The sequence below is a fragment of the Xiphophorus hellerii genome, chromosome 11 (assembly GCF_003331165.1).
Source record: "Xiphophorus hellerii strain 12219 chromosome 11, Xiphophorus_hellerii-4.1, whole genome shotgun sequence".
Lineage (NCBI taxonomy): Eukaryota > Metazoa > Chordata > Actinopteri > Cyprinodontiformes > Poeciliidae > Xiphophorus > Xiphophorus hellerii.
In genome coordinates, this window is record NC_045682.1 from 21,698,911 (window position 1) to 21,723,243 (window position 24,333).

At 39.7% G+C, this 24,333-nt stretch overlaps 1 protein-coding gene across 2 annotated transcripts in view; it reads right to left on the reverse strand.

Moving 5' to 3' along the window:
* Positions 1 to 124: 124 nt before the first annotated feature.
* Positions 125 to 24,333, reverse strand: part of nova1 (NOVA alternative splicing regulator 1) — a 34,426-nt gene continuing 10,217 nt past the window's right edge. For both annotated transcript variants that reach the window (XM_032575844.1, XM_032575845.1), the window contains exons 3-4: positions 9,693 to 9,859; positions 125 to 9,185 (exon numbers count right to left, since the gene is read on the reverse strand). In XM_032575844.1, the coding sequence (XP_032431735.1) occupies positions 8,166 to 9,185; positions 9,693 to 9,859 (1,187 nt within the window). In that variant the 3' untranslated portion in view covers positions 125 to 8,165. The remainder of the gene's footprint in view (positions 9,186 to 9,692; positions 9,860 to 24,333) is intronic.

Consider the following 24,333-nt stretch of genomic DNA (forward strand, 5'->3'; position numbering starts at 1 on the left):
TATTTCATGTCATGTCAGCAGCAACGGCGTCAGAGCGGCGTTGCATGAAACGTGTTGCTTGCTGCTGCGCAAGTCCGACCAACCTGAGGCCGAGGTGGAGGAAAAAAAGGAAGCAGAAGACAAGTGATGTTAAAATGAACATTTATAATGACTCTTTGTTGCCGTCGCAAAAATAATCTTTAAAAAACAATTCAATTATTAACACTGAAATGCTGACTTCACTGGTAGTCCACGAGTCATAGAACACAACTCACTGAATTTCTTTTACAAACACAGTACTACAGTTACATTAAATAGTCATTACCGTTAAATCTATTATGAGTGATGCTCAAAGAAACAAACAGAAATAATGACGAGTAATTAATCCTCTCATTCCCTCACCGTAGTAGCTGTTGTCTTTTTATAGAAAATATCCTGCTTCTGAGATGTTTCTGACCAAAGCAGAAAACAGACTGGCAGCATAACAATAATGGTACGTCAGCTCCAACATTGCACAAATAGGGTGATGTTTTTTTTTTTTTTATGTTGTTTGTTTTTTTCCTTTTATAGGGGAGCGGAACCGGGACGGGATCGTCCCGCAGATCCAACAGTTACGACGGCTGGCTGCCGTTTGGCTCAGTGTGGAATTATTTGGCACTCTTATTGACAAAAAGCTTTCTCATTTTGTTTTCCCCTTAAAATGGCACAAGAAGGCATTTTCTTTCCAAACCACGTTCAAGAGACTCGTATAAATGCTCTCAGAGAAAGCCCTTTAGGTAGTCTTACACTGCGGACCTTCACAGATTCTCCTCGTTTGTCACAACAGAAAAGACGGAATCGTTCTCGCTTGTAGTATCGAAGAGAAATATACCCAATGAACGAAACATCACTCTGCTCAAGCCGGAAATATTTGATCTTATGCTGTCAGTCCATTTTTGTCTGAGATGGAGTGAACGGAGGTTAAACGTCAAAGCAAATCCCAAAACCTAAAGACATGAGAACTTTTGCAAAGTACAAATGTGCTTCCCTTACGTTGACACATAAGCAAGCGTTCAGTCAAAGGAAAAAAACTAAACAAAACAGAACAGTCTTCCAGAGTTTGAGAGTTCAATCTCCACACACTCATGAGTTCTGAGGATGTAGAAGGTCAACAAAGTCCATGGGAGGTTCTGAGGGTCAAACACAGAAATGGCCTCATGTCTGGTTGGCAAAGAATCCATTTTTTTTCTTTTTTTTCCCCCCCCCAGAAAAGCCTTAACCCGTTTAAAGGGTGGTCACAGTTGCAGGTTCTCGGTGTAATGAAACAAGTCGTGGTATCGTGCAGACTGAGCAAGAGAGAGAGACTCAGGTAGAATTGGTTCAAAGGGAGGAGTGAGCAGCCGTAGCCAGTTTTGTAGCGTTTCAAAATCAGTCCTGGCCTTCTTGTGAAGGGGGATGAATGTCCAGAACACGTTTGGAGTGAAAATCAAAACCGACAAAAATCACCTTTGGAATGACGCTGCCAATTGGTCTGGCGCTCAGATGCGAAACACCCAACGATGAAACGGATAAATCATTGATACAAGCAGGCCTTAACCAATCACAGCTTTTCCTTTGTAGTTTTCCTCCGTTTGGGGCGGCAGAGTCGCTCTTCGTGTTGCTGGTGCCAAAGATGTCTCTCAGATCTGATTGTAACATCAGCTAAGATGTTTCACCCTTCACTTCAAATCTTCTGGCAAAACATGAAAAAAAACAAAACAAAACAAAACAAAAAAATCCTAATTTGAGATTTAAAACCAAAGTGGACGCGAGTGTAGAGATCAGTCCTCCGGGAATGTGGCAGAAATGCCTTAGAGAGAGGAAACAGGTGCTACTTTTCTATTTTGTCTGAGATTCCAGCCCTTCCCGTCATTCTCGAGACCCAACACGGAAAAAAAAAACAAAAAACTTAAATCAGAACAAAGGATGACAACAACATGGTTGTGGAAAGCCAACACGGTTTGCCTCATTTCCCACCCACCCATCAATAAAGTGCATTTATGCAACACCAAACAAACAGGAAAATGTTGACAGCGAATCGGAAGTTGTGTTCGCATATCTGGTTCATGACTGCGGCCGTCTGAGGCCTACCTGACCGGAGCTGTTTAAACGCATTAACTTTACATGTAGTTGACATTCCTGCCGTGAATTTACATTAAAGACAGTTAGACATTCAACAAAACTCCTCAAAAAAAAAATTAAAAAAATATTTTTTTTTTTAACAAAAATTAATCAAAAGAAAACAAGAAGAAATGAGTACATTCATTAGATTAGATCTGGGCTTTCAAGCTGTGATAAAATAAAATAAAAAACACAAAGAGCCAATGCACTGAGTAACATTTTCACGTTTGCTTGTTTCACATTTGTAATCCTCCTCTGGATCTAAGAAAGGAAGAAAGAAAAAAAATTATAAAAACAAAATCTTCTCAGATGATGTTAGAGAGATGAATTCGACCCATGAGAAATCCAATCTCAGATGCGTGTTCATGTTTGTGTCTTTTTTTTTTTCTTTTTTTTTCTTTTCGGGCCAACATGACGATAATGAGCTCCCTCCCAACTCACAACATAAAGATAAACAGTTTTAACATGAGGTGAGTTCAACTCAAAGAGATATACATTTGACTGCATGCAGCGTTTATGTCTCTGAATGTTGCGAGACTCCTCGCAAAATTTTTTGACTTTTTTTTTTTTCCCCCATTTTTTTTTTCCTCCATAATTTTACTTTGATACCATGCAATAGAAGACGTGCAAAAAGATAACACCGAACTCCACAAACACATCGTTTGATTGTTAATGGCTATGTTATGGATGCTTATAACATGTTATGCTTAGTCCATGCTGGCCTATAGAGACATTTGTGAGAAAACAGCGGTACTTAAGCCACAGGTCAAACGAACACACAAGGGATGCATGGAGTGTAAAACAACATGGATCCATAAAAATCACAATCTTTAACTCTTACTCTATGTACCTATGGGATAAAACAATGCACAAAAAAGTTCTTTGTCCTTTGTTTTCTTAAGTAATGTGTTTGATTATCTTTTCTTAACTTAAAAGATAAGTGTTTGATTGGCACTTGATCAGCACTTCTAAACAAGTTATTGATATCTAACATTTGATCGCACATCTACAAATTCAGAAGCTGCGGAGGTCTAGTTTGGCACAGGTCATACTATGGAGTCTATTATTTATTACTTTTACTATCTTACCAATACTGTATAGCCTTCTATACACCTCGGCTTAATGCTCCACCCCATCGGAGCACGTCTCTAATCAACAGACCAGACATCTTTTCCACTAAAATATTTTTGTATAGTTTACTTATCAAATAGCAGCATTTTCATAACTTACAAAAAGAAGTACATGTAAACCTATTCATTCAAAATCTTAGTAATTTCAAAGGTTCATACAACAGACATAAAACACAAAACAGGACAACATGCTACTATATTGCTTCCAATATTCTTAACATTTTTCTTACTGTCAAACTAAATCATCAGTGACAGAAATATGGACACCACCGCTTGATGATGAGGCATCATAATGCACAAACAAACTGCGAAGCTAATCTTAGTCAGGCTTAGTTGGCACTCTCATCATCCACACAAATATAACATAGTTTCACATTGTATTGACAACGCTGGACTGCATTTGGACTACAAACTAGAATAGCTACAATAAAGTACATATAGATCATATGACGTGACATATTGTATTCCACAGAAATGAGCTCTAGTCATTTTTCAGATAACAGGATATGCATAAAGGATGTCACTGTTTCGGCTTGAGGTCACAAACAAGTCCCCACGTTGCTCTCTCTCATGTGTCTTATGCATTCTGTCCGAAATATTTTGTTTAGAGCTCGAGCTCGGCCATCGGATTAATATTCATTCTGCCAAGATTTGCCTTTTAGTTTTGAAAAAAAATAAATAAATAAACAAACAACAAACTAAAAATTTTTCCGTCCTTTTAAAAGGCCAAACCTATCCCCCAAATCTTCCTTCGTTCTTCCCGCTGAGGAAAAATTTGACACTTTTGAGCTAACGTTTGCTGGTTGGTCTCAGTGGGTGTCACAGTTTTGGAGGCAGGTGTTTTCTGTGCATTTTTAGCCTTGTGAACTCTGCGGCCCGGGAAAACATTTTCATACCCCTACAACCCGTAGTGCATAACTCCCACCCACGGCACGTCCGACACATCGCCCATGAGACGACAAGACAAGAGGAAGGAGAAAGAGGGGGAGAATACAGGAGGGAAGGGGGTAGGAGGGAAAGAGGACAGACGGAGCGGCTTGGGGACGCAGGAGGAGTCTCAGAACGCAGACAGAGGACATGTAGGGGAACGAAAACATCGGGAGGAAGAGGAAAATTAATGGGAGGGAGAGGAAACAGATTTTGGCACAATGTATGGATCAGGGAGTTCTGAAGGAGAAGCTCTCTGGAGTCCAACAGTCCAGTTGCATTGATAAAACACCCCCTTGTTTTGTGCTTTTATCTTATTATATGCTAAAATCTTGGGCAGTAAAAGGTTCTCTTATGCAATGATTTCACAGGTGGCCAGATTGTAGTTATGGATGACTGTGAGGCCTTCCAAGCACAGAGTGAAAGGAAGAGACTTGAGCTGGGAAGAAAGGCCCACTGCTTGTATTGCCACACAGAATGTTGACACACAAAGAGTTGCTTGAAAGTAATTTGAAATCTGCTTACTTCTTTCTTCTTTTTTTTTTTAACACACACACGATTTGTCAAAAACACAAAACGTCCATTCGTCAGATTCTCCTGAAAACTGGCAGCACCAACCCTCACAGCTTTGCATTAAGGAAGCTGATCATAGAGCTTGGGTTGATGGTGACTATATTGGAAATGTCCCTTAGAGCAACAGGGAGGTGGACGTACAAGAACCGGGGAGGTTTAGTTTGGGTCGGTAGGTGGGTAAATTTAGTAAAGGGAAAAAGTCAAAAGACGCAGGTGTAATAAATACGTGTGGAGAAATCCTCTCTGTTGGTACAGTCAGGCAGAGCCGGCCCAAGACCGTATGGGGCCCCAAGCAGAATTTCATTTGGGTCCCAATTCCAGTTAAGCCCGTCCACCAAGGCACCAATAACACCTCTTTAAACTGCCCAAGCTTGATTGTTTTCTTGTTCATTCTTTAGTAATAAGACAACAATTACTTCTTAATCACAGAGTGTGTTTCGCTCGACCTGCAAATTATTTACTTTATTCACATTATTTGTCTGTTAGGCACCAGCGTAGACAAAAGCAGGACAAAGAAAAAATAGACAAAACGACTAGAATCAAGACCATTGACTAGAACTTAATCATATTAATTCTGATTAAATATAGATAAAATTGTGGGTAAAAAAATGACAATGCATTAATTGCAGATTTAAAAACAATGCATTAATTGCAGATTTAAAAGTTCTCTTAAGTTTTTGGCACATTGGTAACACTGTTGCACACCCTCCAGCCCAGTAGGAGGCAGTAATGCACCTTAAGTCTAAAGTCAATGAACAGGACATGTGTGAGCTTGGTGAACAGTGATGGAGGTCTTGGCTTGGCTTGTTGGGCGGAAATGTTTTTTTTCTTTTTCTTTTTTGCAACACAAGGGCAGCTAAAATAAAAACATGGTTGTGTGCAACTTGCAGCCTACACCTAGACTTCAGAGTCAAGTAAAGCAAATCTATATCTGACCTGATCATTTAAAACATGTAGAAATCTACTCACTGATTCAGTCATAAGCCAAAATTAATTAGAATTGACAAACTTGCCAAGTATTGCTGATTTAAAAAATAGATTAATCAATATTAATTAGAAAACTTCCAATTAATTTGAATAATTGCATTCCACAACCACTGTTGGAATCAAATGAAGAACATTTCTCTCTACATGACTTCAATTACTACATTTGTCAGATCTTAAAAATAGATAAATTTTTTAAAGACAATATTTCATTTTAATTTTTAAAGAATTTAAAATTCTTTTAGAAATTGCTACTTAAAAACAAAATCTTCAGAGCAACGTTGAAGATAAACTTATGCTTTCTAAACACTGATACATATTTGATGCTTTGGGAAGTCAAGTGCTCTCTGGGGTCTCCTTCTGGCCTTGGAGCTCTAAGTAGTTTACTTATTCTATGCCCTTGGATAAAGGTTTGTTAACAAAACTTGGGATGGAGGCTAAATGCTAACTTTAAAAAAAAAAAAAATTGACATGTCCTTGATATGCTAACCTAATAAAGACAACCGTAAAAGATGGTCATGTTTGGAGCGTTGGGCCGGCTCTGCAGATTGGTTTTGATCTTGTGACATAAATGTGCATATAAAGATGTATTCACACCCCTAGCAGGACAGACACACTTTACATTGTGGTCTAAATGCCTCACAGTGCAGTCTTTAGAGAGCCAGCAGACTCAGGATGAATGCTATGGATAGCAGCACACAGGAGGACGCAAGGTAATCTTGGAGTGCTTCAGACATTTGGCCTGCCACCGTCAAGACAAACAAGTGGCAAAAAAAGACAACAATCAAAAATATGTCATGTTTCATTATATGCTCCACTCGAGCATTAACGTACGTTGGGAACAATAATATTCTGCTTAAGTGAACTGCAGAAATTTCTCGTTTGTCGTCATGTCAATTAGGAAGCATTTCTCACAGAAAAGTGACTCCAAAACTACGTTTTCTGCTCCATGTTGGACTATTTGGTACCCTTACAGAAAAGGCAATAGTTTCTTTGTTCACAGATATAGGTTCTTACAGCTCTTCTTATCAAAAATGCTTTTGTAGTACTTTTGTTCTCTTTGCAAACTGCCACTGCTTTCAGGAAGTCTGAGCCTTTAGATAATTCTTGGGTGTTACAAATGTCTGGCTAAGGCAAAAAAGTATGTCTGGTGTTATCTACTGCAGAATGTTCGGCTTGTATTATAAAATAATGGACTTATATTAGAACAGCCGGACTGCTTTTATTCACAAAATTCTGAAATCAATCAATTGTCATTAGGTAAGAAGCCGGGTCAGATCCAGTGGGCTACCAATGGCTGGACGACACGTCAGCTACTTCAAATCAAGTAAAAACTCAAGTTGTGGAAACGTTTGAATTCCACAGTACAGGAGGTACAAATCTAAGCCTATAGCACCAAGAAAGGGTTTGTCAACAACATATTTCTTTGTGTTTGTAGCAGTGGCTGAATATGAAATGATGTTCTAGTGTTTGTGCGTTTGTGGGAGCGTTCTCTATGTGTCTGTGTTAAAATATAGATATACATTCCTGTGTGTCTCCTCTGTCCTCTCACATTGATTCTTCAACCCCTGAACTATACCTGCAGACGGCAAGCGCACAGTTCAGACTGGGTTTGAGTTATACATTTCTTTCACTGCAACACAATGTTTGATCCCTGGAAAGAAAAAAATAGCAACAGGCTAAAATTGTTTTTACATTCAGATCAACCTGCATTTACAGGTTTAAAGAATCTACTTGTGTTTGAATGAGACTATGTCAATAAGTTAAAGGATGAAAATATAAGATACCCAAATTTTGTCATTTCAATTATGAAATGAGCTAGAATTCGACACACGTCAACATAGATGCGCTTTTGTTTGCTTGTAAAGAAATTATACTTGGATTGCTGCCCTAAATAGCTGAGATGAGCTCAGGTGCTTGTCATAAAACCTCTCCCCTGTTAACAATGCCTTCTGCATTGAACACAAAGAGCAAGGTTTATAAAACAGCTCGATTAGCTGGCCGGATCTTTATCTGATACGCTCAGCTCACCGGGAGCTGAGGTCTCAAACCGACGTAAATCCAACAAAAACAACAACAACAATAAAAAGAAGAACAAAATGAAAACAGTAATGAGGTTTTAGAGGAGGGTGAGACTCCGCAGCCTCACTCCTGAATCTGCAACTTGGCAGTGGACCAGTTCAGCTTACTCTGATCACCATTGTCAAAAGGACTTGACACAAACTTTTAAAAAACATCAGGACTTCTGTCCAAAAAACACACTCACAAATCACACACACTTATCTTGGTTGTCTCCCCCGCCTCCTCTGTAATTCTCTCGTTTGATACTGAAATATTGAACATATATTTGGACATTTCTTTTTTTCTATTCTTCTTGACTCTCTTAATTCCTTTCTATCTCTGTCTTCATCCTTTCCCTCTCTTGTCTTCGTTTTAGCCCACTTTCTGTGGGTTGGTAGCGCGCACGCCCTGCTCGTACGTGATCCGCTGGCTGATCAGATACTGCGCTGCTTGTGTAGCGGCCGGCGACCCTGTTATTGTAACTTTACGGTTCCGAGTACCTGGAATGAACTCTCCTTTTTTGGAGATCTGGATGCGGGCTCCTGTCAGCTCCTGGTACTCTACCAGTGTTTTCCCTCCTTTCCCCAAAATGGCACCCACCAGATTCTCGGGCACAGCAATTTCAACCACGTCCTTGGCTCCGTCTGCTAACTTTTCTGTTGCCAACAGGGAGGAAGCCATCAATGGGGATGAAGCATTTAGGTAACCATTGGAAGCTCCAGTAGCAGCTGCTAGTGAGCCCAGGGAGAACCCACCGAGGCCTGTAGCGGGGTGGCCGGCACTGCTGGAGGCATCATTAGCGTAGGAGGCTAATAGGTTAGCTGCAGCAGCAGCAGCTGGGTTGGCACTAGCTGCCACTGCAGCGAGGACTCCAGAGGCAGCTGCGGGGTTGAGACCCAGGCCCAGGGTGTTAGTGTTGTAGCCGTAGCTGGCCAGTGTATTCAGGGCTGAGGTGATGGCCAGCAGATCGTTGCCAGAGAAACTGGACATGGCGGCAGGGAAGGCACCCATTCCTGTCAATCCGGCCTGACCCAGAAGGCTGGAGGCAGTGGCAGCTGCTGCGGCTGCGTTGGGCAGCACCTCGGCTGTGTTGGCGTAAGGGGAGCCGGTGGGGTTGGAGTTGGCCACTGGGCCCGAGACGTTGGAGTAGCTGATATTCAGGCAACTGCTGCTCTGAGGGTCCTCCTGGATTTTCTGTACAATGATTTCCACAGCCTTACGGTTCTGTTCTGGTTCTCCACTGATGGTCACCACCCGCTCCTGCAAGTTGATGCCCTCCGGCTTCTGAGAGAGCTGCACCCAAGCTCCCGACTGCTCCATCACCGCTTTCACTGTGGCACCACCCTTACCAATGATCAGCCCAGCGGTACTATTGGGTACAATCAATTTGGCCTGCAGAGAAATAGAAAGATTGTGGTAGCAAAAGCAAGAAATATGAGGAAGATTGCACAGCATTAATGGTAAACAGATAAGAGGAGTTTCTCTAACTGAGTCAGAGTACTACACCAGCCCTCACTCTACTCAGCAGTTTGTTAATCCCTGGGGTTTAGGCTGCAGCTGCCACACTGCCACATGGTTCTGTCTAGCTATGGAAGACTGCAGGTAAAAATAACCCCATACACTCACATTTTCCTGACCCTACCACACTGTAGGTCACAGACCACAGAACAAGTACGATAGGTAGCAACCAAAGTGTTCAGGACCTGCTTCACACCTTAATACTCCTATTTGTTAGAGATATTAAGCATTGAAACCCTTGGAAAAGGACAGCTGCTTTAAAAACTTCATTTGTGTTCCCAAACTAAACTATAGACAACTACTGCATTGGAGATACCAGATTAGGTTCACAACTGTTTATTTCTTTTGAAGGATCTAGTTGCTAACTCAACAGACTCTTACCTGTTTAACGCGGTCAGGATTAACCGTCGTCTGTGGTTGCAATATGCTGACAGGTTCTGGTTTCTGGGCACTCTGGGGCATCTCGCGGACTTTGTCCGCAATGAAGTTGTGGACACTATTGAGGGCTTCGACAGTACCCTGTATCAGACAGACTCTTTCAGTTGTTCCTGTAATAAAAGAGGCAGAAGAGGACAAACATGATAAATGGGCAACAATTACAGTCCTCTGAGTGGATACTTGGCGAGCAGATTTGAGGGATTTGCTTGTGGCTAAACTAAGATCTACATTTATAATAAGTCTTGGATATAATGAATAGTTCTCTACGTTAAATGGAGCTATTCTTCACTCTCTCCATTTACACAATCAACTGAGAAACAGCTGAAAGAGTGAACACTGCTTAGTTAGCGAGCCACGGGGGGGCGAAGGATTCCTCTTCGATGATGTAACACTTACAGTGCTGTAATCCTGAGCCTGTCCTTGCCTTGCAGCGTTAATAGACTAAACACACATTTGTTCTTCCTCCAGGCTTCTTTCTACGCCCACAATGACGACCCAACTGGCATTCTGTTGCCATGGTAAAGTACCCAAGCCTTGGAAACAGGTGATGCAACACTAAGTCTTTTATACTGGCTTGCACAATTTTTACAACACTCTTCTTTTTATGTATCCATCTTGCTCTTGGCAACATTTGCCTGTCCTTTGGAAGAATGGAGGACGTCTACAGATTTTTTTTTTGTGTGTGTTGGTGTGTGTGTGTGTGTGTGCGTGTGTGTGTGTGTGTGTCGGCTTGACATATATCTGTGCGCAACCCGAGAGAAAAGTTTGGATTCCTACTCTGAGTACAATCTGCAAAAAGACTACCTGATGAGATGATATTTAACAGGTCTGCTGTACAAGTCTGCGTCTATCGTCTACCAATTTACATGCACTCAGGACAGCCTAAAATGAATAGAGAGAAAATGCATTTGTCAGATTTAATTTGTGTTATGCTACAGAAATGTTGAATAATGGATGTGGACAGACTGTTGGTCAGTTTAAGCATCACAAGAACTGAGAAGAAATTCTCTGTTCAAAATTGGAAACAACACAAGGCGTATTTGAGTTTATTTCCTCGTTCTGTCCTAGATGACAAGAAGAACATTATATTTCTTAAAATAATCCTTCCTGTAGGATCTGTGGAGAGTCTTTTCTATTTCTTTCTCTCACATAGTGAGAGTAGACTTGATTTTCAATATGCCGGCTCACTGGGAGCTTAGGACTCCTTACCAAAGAAACATTTATCACAGAGGAAATTAATAGCCAATTTAAACACAACATCCTCAGCAACACCAATGAATACGCTGTGTACAATAATTATCTGGCAAATGGTTACCTTGGAGAAATCAATAGGCATGACTGAACACATCCACGAGTCACTCTGCAATGGCTTGTGGAAGTTTTCAAACTTTTCTAACTTCTTGTGGCAGAGCCGCAGTGATAATGTTGGCTGTAATATAAGCAGAAAATGGAGATCTGTTTTCCGTCGCGTTAGCAAAAATAGACACATACTGTATAAAAACTGTCTGAGGTTAAATCAGACTGAACTTTTCCTGTTTTAGCTTTGTAAGGGTCACTAAACTTATTTCTGTTTCTAAAGGCATGAATGTTGAGAGAGAGGATGACACGAAATATATTTCTGGGAAACTAATTCCCTACAGGAAGGATTATAATATGAAATATATATTATATATTTCCTTAGCTTTTGCTGGAATATTGGCCCATTCCTCCAGGCAGAAGTTGTGCAATTAGTCAAGTTTGTAGGTTACCTTCTTGGCACACACATCTTTTCAACTCTTCTCCACAAATTTTCTGTGGGATTGAGATCAGGACTTTTGCACAACCACTCCTAAACATTGACTTTGATGTCTTTGAAACTAATTTGCTGTTTTGCTTAAGGTCGTTGGATATTTGCAAGACTCATATATGCTCAAGCTTGACTTGATGGCTTACAATGGTGCTTCATTATTTCCATCCATGATGTTCTTTCATAATGGAGTCATGTGTTTTATGAAATACACCAGTGCTTTTTGAAGTAAAATACACGTAACATGATGATGCCGTCTTCATACTTCATACTATTCTTAGGTTTGCTTGGTCAAACACTTCAAAACTCTGTTCTTAAATACATTTGCAAAATGTAATCTGATGTTTTACGTAGCTTTTGAAGCAATAGCTTCCTGTTGCCCCATATCAATGCAGGACTCATAATGACTCTCTTATCAGCATCAACCAGCATCTTCATAAGATATTTTGCATTTGTTTTGGGGTTGATATTCACATATTGCACTAAAACATACTTATACCTGGGACACATAACCCATCTCCTTCCTAAACAGTTTGACATTCCCATGATCTTTCCGCTGCACTTCTGTATAATACGGGTGGATACGGCACCTTCAGGCAAGTAAATACCTGGATATAACTGTCGTGTTCCTCACTGCTGTTTTATTTAAGTGTAGAGTTTCAGTTAAGCGTAGCTTCTATATCCAGAAGCAAACACAAGCGAGTTAAAATAAATCCAGAATACTTACTGACTGCCACAATATTTTATTTGTTTGTGTTGTAGCGTTCTTTTGGAGCTTTATGAAACAAGCAGACTTGCACACTTTGACATATCTCTGCCTTTCTGTCACTACAAGTAAAAATTGGGGACTTTCAATTTCATCCTCTACATGAAACACAGGAAGCTCTTTAAATCTGGCCTTTTCTTTAACATCAACCTGTTAAACATGGTAAGGGTTCTAGGTTTTAAAGTGCTAAAGGAAAGTATGGATGCTGTATTTTCGGAAAATGAATGGAGTTTGATCCATTGTCTATACGCACTTGTCCTTGCAGGGTTGAGCAGGATGTGTCTATTCTCATTGGTGGTTGGGCGAGAGGTACACCCTTGAAAGGTGACCAGTCCATCACAAGAAAGAGACACACAGAACTATGCTTGTACTCTCATATCTAAGGGCAGTTTACACAGACCAATTAACCTGGCATGTTTTTTTTTACAATGGGACGAAGCCAGAGGACCAGGAAAGAACTCACGAAAGCACAAAAACACGCAAACTCCATGCAGAAAGACCCCAGGCTAGGATTTGAACCCAGAACCTACTTGCTGCAAGGCACCAGTGCTACTAACTGTTCCATTATGCAGGCTGTTTATATTAAAGGAATTACTGCAGAAAATGGTAAAACAAGATATATACTTGTTTAAGAATCCCTTTTACAGCCTCCATTATTGTAGGTAAAAACAAAATGCACAAAGTCGGCCTCTCTCCATGCTGCCTTAGATGCAGAAGAATATGAATTGGGTCATCTTCAGCTAAGCAGAACACACTTAGAAGATGCATAGCCCTGAGTAATCTTGCTTATTGCTTTTTCCTCGGTTTTCCAACACTAAATGCTGAGTGAGGAAGTTGCTTTGCTTGGAACAGTAATTTTGAGTTACACATCTACGCAACCCAAAGGCTTTCAAAGACTGACATTACATCTCCCCGGACAGCAAAGGTGTTTAAATGCTGAAGCAGAGACCTCTTGCTGTTGATGAGACAAAGAGGACATGAAACTCTCTGGATCTCACAATAATCTCTGTCCGCTTTTTCACTTCCTGAAATGTTTGCATCAGCTTTTGCCTTGCTTTTGTCTGCAACAGTGAGGAGTTTCGTGGTGATAGGTGTGCGCGCATTGAGTCCCGCTCAGAGTTTGCTCGTCCTACTGCTGTCATGAGGGGAGAAAAAAAAATGTGTCAGGGCCCCAGAGAGCACACATCTCTAGCTTTCCCCACAAAACCGAAGCCTCTCACGTTCTCCATCTTGATAACAAAGTGCAAAAGTTCCAGCACTTCTCAGGCAGCTGGCAGACAGTTTCCGAGATGAAAATCTAGCACAGAATGAGCTTTGTTTGATTTATTAGGACTGTTCACACTGCCACACATAGAATACCTCCATAATTACTGTCAACACATCAGCAGCTTTCCGATGATATTATCCCCGCTACAAACTGAGCTGAAACATTTTTATTGCAAATGTCAAAGCTGAATATATTTATCATGTCACATTGTTGCCATATGGGATGTCTGTAAAATGTAAGCAGTCACTTCAAAACGTGAGACTTTATTGTAATCTTCCATTTTCACGAAGTTAACCAGAAACAGTTGTGGATTACATCACATCCCAGTCAGAGGTTCAGACAATCCGTGTGACCTTGTATGAAAATCAAGCATATAACAGCATGTTCACCGTGAACATTTGCCGTCATGTGGTTTAGTGATTTGCCGTCATAGGTCTCTAAAGCACAGATGGATTTGCTTTATGTCAAATGTTTTCCTCCATAGATGGTAAGGAAATTGTCAAAGTTCCACTTTGGAGGACTTTGATCCTCCAGGACAGATAATAACGATGTCTGGTCAAGAAGTGCACCAGCCTGGTAAAAACCAGCCTCCTGTTCTACGCTTTGCTTCTTACAGGCACAGCAAACTTCAGAAAATGGCACCACACCACAGAGGTGTAAGACTCCAACAACAAAGCCAAATACATCATTTATTTATTATTTTTTTTAAATAACTTTATTAGTGATTAGCGCTATTAGGGCTGCTAGCATCACTAGTAGCAGCAGTCTCTCCTCTCCAGGTCTTGAATTTTTTCCTTTCAAGACCTTTTTGTCTTATAAGCAAACTAATATTTCCAGATCCTGCATATTCCATGGTAGACAGAGGAAAGCACAGAAGCAAAAGCAACTTTCTGTAATACAGATAAGCTTCTGGTTGTCTGGTGAAGCTCCATGTAGCTCATCTGTCACTCAAGTTATCACTGTGCAAAACCTTCTACCTTCTAAATGTTTGGCCTAAGCATAAAGCAATTAAAACTTCTCCACAGCAAGCCATGCAGTGCAGCAAACTGTTCATTCAGTTATGTAAACTCACTTAAATGAAGCTGTTCTTCCTACCGACGCTCGTTGGTAGCTGCTCTTTCAGACTGCTACAACAGAGAGCCAGACTTTGACGGCTTCTCATCCCTTCGCCATTTTAAACCTTTGTAGTTTTGGTCATTTTGTACCTGACTTTTTCAGGTACAGAAGAGAGCTGTCTTCCACATGATGTCAAGTCATCAATTCGTTCTTGTTTTTGGGGATTCCATTGAATTTGCAAAAGATGAGTTCGCCCGGAGGAGATCCCACAAAGGCTGAAAATCTTAGAGCAGAGCTGCTTTCTTTTATGGTGTGAAACATGGAGGGAGTTCTGTCAGCATTCTGGAAAACTCAAGAGTTAAGGTAGGAATGTAGATTCCCTTGGGAATACGCACAGAGACTGACGTTGGTGACAGTAGAATATGCCCACTGTGCTAATTGCTTTATTAGGACATGTTAAATGTTAACATGCTAACATTTAAAAACTTCAAATCATAATGCCATTGTTTTAAATGAATTAAACACAATTTAACAGTGACTCCTCCCCCCACACAGTGGAACATCGCCTCTGCTCCTTGTATAAATAATCAGTGACCTCTTGTGGCAGGAGGGCTAGAATAAAAGAATGTTGACTGCTGTTAATTAGTTTCCCAGAACAAACAGAAATGAGTTAAATAGACACCAGCAGGTCAAAGTTTGACAAAAACAGGGATCAAAAATCGGCCATAGATCTCTGATGCATCTCTACTGCAAGAATACAACTGTTTTTGTTTTTGCCTGAACTACTTCTGAATGCTATGTGAGTTAATGTTTCTGACTTGGAACACAGAACAAGAGTTAAGTGAGTGTGAGTGAAATTTTCTCACAACACCAAACTGGAATTCAACCTGATGATTTAATTCCAACATGAGAAGCAAGAAGTTCCTCAGTACAATATGGCTGCAAGACGTATAAAACACAGATTTAGTAATTATCTGTTTTTACTGTAGTTCTTACTTTTATTTCTTGCTAAAGCAGTCAACCCGGAGAGTATTGTGCTGTCTTTATCTGTAAATATATTGGCCTAGCTTTGGTTTGTCCAAAAAGTTGAGAAATATCTTGCTATGGATTTGTGTTGTTAACAGCCAGCTCACTGATTACAAATGCTAGCAAATCCCACAGGCTTCCTGACATGGTTAAGCGGAGTATGATGTCACTCTGTGACCTGGGTTTCAACTTCTTCTGCAAAGCAAACATAGTAAAAACCCGGTAAATAAAGCTGTATTCTTTACTAAACGATCACTTCCCCACATCTTTTCTTCCTCCTTCAGCAGAGCAGTTAATCGTAAATGAGCCTTCCTGAATGTCTTAATGGGAAACAGGACTAAAGCAGCAAAAGTCAAGATGTTTGAACTTCAGGTTTAAGTTAATGTCTGTTTCTAGTTCCACCATTATAAAATCTTTTCAGAAATGTTCTGTTATAACGTCGTCAGGTCGAAGCTGAATAATTTCCCAGGGGGATTACAGCTGCCTCTGCTTAAGCCTGTCACAATGATATCATTTTTAGTAGACAATTAATTGTCGTGCAAATTATTGCAATTAAAGATTCAATTATCTTTCTTGGAAGTCACTGTCATAGTAAAAGCCAACTAATAATTTATTGATTTACCTCACACTTATGGGAAATAACTGCATCATTAAAAATATTATATTTCTTGCCTTTGAGGCGAGGGGGGGGAGTTCTACAAGATGGCGTCATTAAAAAGGCAAAATATAGAAGTAGTCAATTTCTGGTTATTTAACCTGCCTGTTGCTATGCAAAGACAAGAGTTAATATGCAATATTAATATTCTGCCAATTATTATTTCAGAAACATTGGTGTTGTGTTGCTCTAATCAGCAAACCTTTACAAATATCAAGAACTAAAGAAATCCCAGCAATTGTTGCCGTCCTGAGTACAGCATCAGGCTCATACGCCAGGTCAGCAGACAGTCAATAGTAACATCTTCAACAAGATGTTAGCGTATATCAGATGAACAATAGAACGATGAACATCATAACAACTGTTTTAGATCAAAGTTGAGCCGTGATTCACCAGAGAGGCCCAGACAAATGTGGGGAAGTAAAAGCTCGAGTTTCAGTCCGTTGACAATCCCACCCATGATGTCATCTTAGAAGGGATACTGCCCTGAAATCAGCATCGAGACATGAAATGTTTGGAAAAGCTCTTGTATCTGTGCTTGCTGACATTTCTAAATAGCTTTCCTTTTACTCTGTTTTCTTTCACAGAACTTCACTGTTTAATTTAGTGTTTTTTATGACATTCCAACAGAGTGTTATGCTGCAAACAGTGTGTGCATGTATTTGGCTGGTGGCAAGCTGCAGAAGGCAAAAGGCCGAAGTTTTGTTTCTAAGTTTAAGTCCAAACGGAGAACTCCCACCTTTTTGCAGCTACTTAAATATGCGCATGTGTGTTAGTAGGTGTGTGTAGGCGCCTGCATGAGCAAAACGCAAAGTGCAAGTGGGTGAATGCGTAGTGTGTCATGTTTATCATATCTCTAGCAACTCAACAATGCACCAGAGAACATGGGCTCAAGCCAGATAATGAGAAGAAATCAAAATCAGCAGCTAGGTGCAGAAACCATGCAGACAAAAAAAAAAAAAAAAAGAAGAAATAGATTAAAAATGAAGCATGACATCATCGCACTTGGCCCAAACTCTCCTAACTACCAGGAACCAAATCTAAGCACAACAATGATCGGCAAGGAGGAAAGAGGAAACTTGGCGTGTGTTCGAGCAGCTTGAATACAGCTGGGAGAGGCTATTTCTGGGCCTGCCCCTTGTCCCCTTACTCTCCTGCAATCATGCATCATCCACTCCCTTCATTCTGTCCACTCATCCATCTCAGTAACTGCAGGACCCAGTTGTACACTTCCCCATTATGACATTCAATTCAGGTTTGATTTCTTCTGCCGGGCGGCTGGGCAATACAAGGAGGGTGGGAGGCTAACTGTGAGCCGTCACGGAGAGATTTCAGGACAAAATGGCTGCATTGCTTATAGACCCTTGATTGGTTCAGTCTGCAGTCACGAGTGTGATTGTTCTGCGGTCTGAACTCGGTGGAACATTGTTAGAATGTTTTGTTTTAAGGCCAGAGATGCACCCATCCGATTGGAATATGTTCCTTTGATAATCGTTAATCAGCAGAATGTTGATATATAATTAGTGGTGGGACTCGGTTAAAAATTGTCTGAGTTAATTACAGACCCTGTAATTAAACGCATTCTAATAAAAAACTATACATCAACAAAATAAGCAACATTTTCAATTCCAAAACCCTTTTTGCTGCTAAATTATTGAGTTAATACACATGTGAGCTCCACAACAAAGATATTAAATGTTCTTAATCTGTTACCTAGGTTATTCAACTATCAGATTGGTGCAAAGTGCTATTATAACCATTCAGCAATCAGGGTTTTCTGGAATCTCTGCTCATTCATTGACAAATTCTTTGAAAAGACCCTTATTTAGAAACGTGGACGCTGACATTAGCGTTGGGGACGTCTGTGCTGCTGCAACATGTTTAGCATCGAGATGCTATTTTAGGCTTGAAGAGCTTCGTTGGTGGGCTCACTGGTTTTAGTACAACTTGCACAAAACAACAGTTTTTTCCAGCATCTCATCAGATCGCTACTTTGTTGTGTGTCGCTGTTGTTTGCGGATGTCGCTTGTGCGTCAGATTAACAGGATGTACCAGAACCGCACAAATAGAAAGATTCTGGCATGAACTTTTGCATATTAAAACTAAATGCGATTAATTTAAAATTATCTAATTAATGTACTGAAATGAATGCATTGAGGTGGCGGACTGATAAAGACAGAACTCTCACACTGTCCAGTCTGTTAAGACACCAAATAACAGCATGTATTTTGATGCACTTTTTAAAGTTTAATAAAAAAAAATAAATCAGATAATGGTGAAGGAAATGTGTTTGTGGGATTCTCCTGTATTAGTTAATATTCTGTTGCATTCAAATTCACCTTTAAAAATACCTGAACCATGTATTTTTCTTAAATGCTGCATATTGATGTAAACTGAGTGGTGGTCTCTCATGTTCTTGGTCACTCTTTGACTAGACTTTGGCTTTAGCCTCCAAGTAATCTGTATTTATACAAAACAAAAAGAGCTATTGGCTCTAAGATTCTAACACTTTAACAGAAACTCATTTTAAAAACCCAGAACAGTCCTTGAAACTCTTAAATTTGTAATGCTTTGTCATCACAGACCTTTCAATCTGTCGATACTTGAAACAAAAAAAAGTTTCGGCTGCACCGACTTCCACAAAGCGGGGCTTTACTGTACAACAGCAGTTGCTTCGTTTTACTTGTGTGGGCCAGAGTAACCACCCAATCAAATTCCTGCCAGCACCCTCTCCCTGAACTCCTCTTCTCACTCATCACAATAATGAGTTAGGGGGGATGGTGGCGAGCAGGTGGTGGCCTATGAACTCATTCATGGTTTAAAGGGAGAAAAAAAGATACATATGACTCGTTTTATGTGTTCGGTATCTGCAGAGCATTCCCTTAAACATAGCTGTCCTCCCATGCACGCAGCGCCCTTCATCATGGCTAGCAGAAACAGGGTGGAAGATAAATTTTTAGAAAAATATTTGCAAGCACATGCCCTTCCTGTCCTGCCCTCAGTGATTCCTTACTGCAGTTCAGTTGAAGAGATAACACACATTTCTGAAAGAACAGGCCAGATCTAAATTATGTTCTATGTTTTTTTTGTTAATCCAACATGTAGTTATATTCTTTTCCTGCAAATGTTACTACGCAGTGGGGATGGGCCAATGTATATCATTTCCTATTGTTTTGACAGTAAAAAAGTCATTTTAGAGAAATTAAAGAGAAAGTGCCACAGCTAAATTCATGAAGCTGTACACTGCCACAAATAGTGGATATTAAGTGAGTCATGTTCAGTAAATTAGATTCAACATTCGGATGAGACCAATTTGTCAGATTAAAAGTACCTCTTGAAAATAATATCCTTCAAGCAGGCATTAAACATACTTTTTATTAAGTCCACAATTCTATTAAAAATGTTTTTTTTATTTTTCCAATGTAATATTCTAATTTCAAACTCATGGTTTTTATTATCTGTAAGTGAAAAATCATTATTACAACCAAAAATAAGGGCTGTCAAACACCCATCTGGGTGTAATTAATCTATATAATATGTTTCACATAAAGCTCCTAAAATAGACTTTTCAAAAATATTCTAATTTATTGAACAGGTCTGTCTCTATTGCAACAACATATTTACTAAGGTTCCAGAATGTTTATTAAATTTAAAGGATAGTCTTATTTTTAATGTAATAATTAATGTGCTATTTGTTTTACTGTGAATAATTGCTGTTTTCCTGTTTTATATCATATGGTAAGAATCTCATACCAGCCCATTCCTACTACAGAGGCTCAGTGCAGTCATTTATAACTCAGATTGTATTCTGGGGAACAGTGTTTTTCTGCCTTTGTGACCCAATAGCAGTAGCAAATTCAAAATATGAAAACATCTGGATTATCACCTGAATAAATAATTCATTTTTGAGCATGCTAACAAATTACAACTGCTTATTTCTTACTTTAAGCACCAATCTTGCTTTCTAAATGTACCTTTAGTTGATAAAATGTCTACAACAACATAAGGATTATTTGCTCGTATTGGTTCTACGGAGAACATCTGGACCTAATAAGCAGAGAGACGCCTAGCACCTGTTATTTGCAGCCGGCTCACAAACCTCCTCTGAAGCATGAAGGACAAAGCGGCAGGCTCCTCTATGAATCAAGCGTTTGGTGTTTAGACGGTAAGATGTATCGGCGCTGACCTCCACGCTGACAGGGGTCACTGAGCTGCATGTGCAACGTTCTCCTATTGCCATATTTGAGCGATACTCTTTGGTAAAATGAATGCGTACACCTCTGCATATCCAAACGGGGACAATTATTTTAAGGGAGAAGTGCACAACAGCAGCCAGGTATAGACTTTTGTGGGGATTATCAGGCAGCTTTTGAAATAAAATCTGCAACCTTTCTGGGAAATTATTAAAGTTGATTATGTAAAATAAACTTCATTGAGATTTTAAGTCATGTTATAATGTTATTCCCTCATCAACACCCGGAGTGTTGCTTTGATTCTTTCATGCATGTTTGAGAAGTCTTTTAATCTCCCATAGCAAAACGCCTGGTTGGACCGAGCGCTGCCTTCAAGATGCAGCTTCTCCTTTTATTTATTCAGATACAGTTTCCAAGTTTCCAATCTTTCGATTGGAAGCTTGGAAACTGCTTCCAATCGAAGCAGTTTCGATTGGAAGCAACCCAATCGGAAGCTCCTTCAGACTAGCCAGCAGCAATTAGCAAACACCTGCTGGAAATGTGCATCTGCTGAGCTCTTTGTACGAGCTACTTCTCAGGGAAATGCTGGTAAAAAAGTTTTTTAAAGGTTCATAGAGGAGCAATGTTGGGATGGCATCTTGAAGGCAGAGTTTCAGACAGAGCAGGAGTTTTTAAAGAGGAAGAGGCCCAATTTCAAGGCATTAAATTACAAAGTCAAAGGTTTTAAGTCATATTTGTTTCTGTTTTATATATACAGTACAGACCAAAAGTTTGGACACAACTGTGTGTCCAAACTTTTGGTCTGTACTCAGTTCAGACCAAAAGTTTGGACACACTTTCTCACTGAATTCAATGAGAAAGTGTGTCCAAACTTTTGGTCTGTACTGTATATATAAATATATATATATATATATATATATATATATATATATATATATATATATATATATATATATAGTTGCTGCTCACTGCCAGTCAACAGGCTGGAGGACTGCTCCTGAACTTCTCCCTTCCTAACAGCAAACACAGTTCTGAGATATTTTTGGTTGCAAAATACACAAACAATCCTGGTGAGGTACAAGAGGCACATGTATGAGGCTGCCGACTGCAGGCTTTCTACCTCACTGAGAAGCCCAATTAATTATCTAGTAACATCAGCTTGTTATGCTTCTGTCACTCTATGGAAAATGTTTTTTGTGTGGGCGTGTGTGTGTCTAATTTTAGCAGGTCTTAATTACAGCTTTCAGCTTCAGTAGTCAATGTATCAAAATCTAAATACATTTATAGAGATCACTGTTATCAGTAATAATCAAATGGTAAAGCCACCTAAGGAACAGTTGTTGTTTTTCTGTTTTAAATAAAAACTATGTTTTACATTTTGCTTTTGTTGAGTAGAACATATGAGTGTTTTTGGTTGAATGTAGCAGTGGGACATGTTCCCCCTCCCCCACTTGTTGCGGTGAGCTGTCAGCTCATATCTCCAAAGCTTTACCTCGTTTCAAGAAAAATCAGGTTGGCTAATATTTCAACTCCTGACACAACTCCATCTTGTAAAACGTTCTTGAACACATGCTAGCAACAAACATAGTCTGTCTGTAAAATATCCAACCACCTGCAGGCTAACGATGAGGTACATGTGCAGCCTTCCAAGTTCACTTTATAAAATCAGGGTCCATTACTTGTACCGATGGTAGACCAAGGTTTATGATACTCCAGACAGAGTTTTCTCTGGCTGCATGGAGCATAGAGCAATGCCGTGCTGCCCCTCCCGCACCTCTTGCTGCACATTGCCAATAAAGGTGTCCACTAGGGCTGAAACAATTCCTCGAATGATTCAAGTACCTCGATTATTAAAATTCCTCGATGAAAATTTATCTGCCTCGAAGCTTCGTTAAATTATGTTTTATTATTTAGCGCACCGTGTTCTGGCCGGGACATTATTTGCGTTGCGCAGAGCTCTGACTTCCACCTCTGAGTTGTTAACGAAAGCTAAGTGTTATCATAACGTCCAATTTTCAAGTTCATCATGGGGATTTTATTGATAAATGATAATGTCCGGATTTTCGTTGTTTTCGGGGGACCAGTAAGAATTCTTAAAATGACTGGCGTGATGCCTGGAGTACGGCAGCTTTTCTCCTCCGGGAGCTGCTGGTTGAAAGCGAACGGCGGGAAGAGCGCTGCAGGAGTATTTATCCAGGTGAGCAGATAGACTTAACAGGGCGGACGGCTGAGTAGTTGAAGGTTACAACGTAAGTGTAGCTTTACGGACGAACTGCACAATACATTTCATATCATCCAGGTCTGAACAAATGGGTGGTGGAAATCATTGTGGCGGCACATGGCTGGTAGATGAGTTTCTGAGCATGACGAACGAAGGTGCCGTAAATATCCTGTTTCCCCTCTGCCCCCGTTCTTACTTTCGTCCCCTGGTCTACCGGTTCCTGGACTTGCGTTAGTCTTTCCCCTGGTCTATTTCCTGCCCTCCACCCTCACTCCAGGCGACATTTCCCGTATTCTCAAACCCAAAGCTTGACAGATATGGGGCAAGGTGAGAATTCATCCATTAAACTGACTGAAGATGAGTACATAAACTAAAAGCTGGATCATAAACATTTTGTGAGCCTCCCTCTTTATTATTAAATTGAATATAATTTCCGATTTTTGTATTACTTCAGGTTAACTTAGAAAGTGAGTTATTATAGTTACAGGTTAGTTTTCTAAACTATAGAAAAGTAACTGTTAGGGATGCTCAAAAATGAAAACCTGGACTGATATTGATATCCGATAGAAACACCGGTGTTATGCCAGATTTAACCAATATTTTAATTTTATAAATTGTTTTATTGATTACTCGATTAATCGTAAGAATAATCGATAGATTACTTGATTACTAAGATATTCATTTACAACAGTCATAGTGTTCACATTTTTCCTGACATAGAAAAATATAAAAAAAAGATGGCGGCTTAAAAATATTTGTAGACATGTACAAAAACGTCAATGTGTGCAAAGTAAAGAATTGCCACCTATCACTATTGCTAAGACAATGCAATTTTATTCTGCTGACTGGTTAAACAAATAGATAACTCAGTTAAATGATATTAGCTATGTCAGCTAACAATATTAGCTTGATATTTTTGTTTTACCTCAAAAAAAGCAGTAATAAGAAGAAAAAGTGAAATAGTTGTGATATTTATCATGGGGCTGCATGACTCAAATCCCAGCCTGCCTGAAGTTTGTGGGTTCTCTGCTCCGACTGTTCAAAAACATAAATATTGTCTGTAATAAAAAGTCAAATTTAACGTCATACATTACCGCAAATATAAAAATTCCCTACAACCATTTCTAAATTGGCACCACAAAATCTGTAATTTTGATTGCAAAAAACACTTAAAAAATTTTTTTTTAAATCACAAACTCCTGGAGGAACAGCGATTTATTGATATTTTAACAATTGAATTGGTTTTAACAATATATTGTGCCACAACTGGCTCTTTAGAACATTCAGATATTTGGCTCTGAATATCTGAATGTTCCTGAACATTCAGATATTTATTTGGCTCAAAATAAAAATGACTGACAGCCCTGATCTAAAGTAATCATACTTGAAGAATCTTTTACCATACAAAGTTCAGATGTCATTTTCGTGACATTAGCCAAAGAATTCGCGTTCCTCCTTTCCAAGTAAGGCAATTACATGTAAGCTGTAATTTTTCTGAAGGGTTGAACAACTGGTTCAGCTGAAATAATTACTTCTCCACCTATTCTTCCAGAACTGATCATTAAATGACACCAAAATAGCGTCGGTATATCTGTTATTTCACCTGAGGGCAAC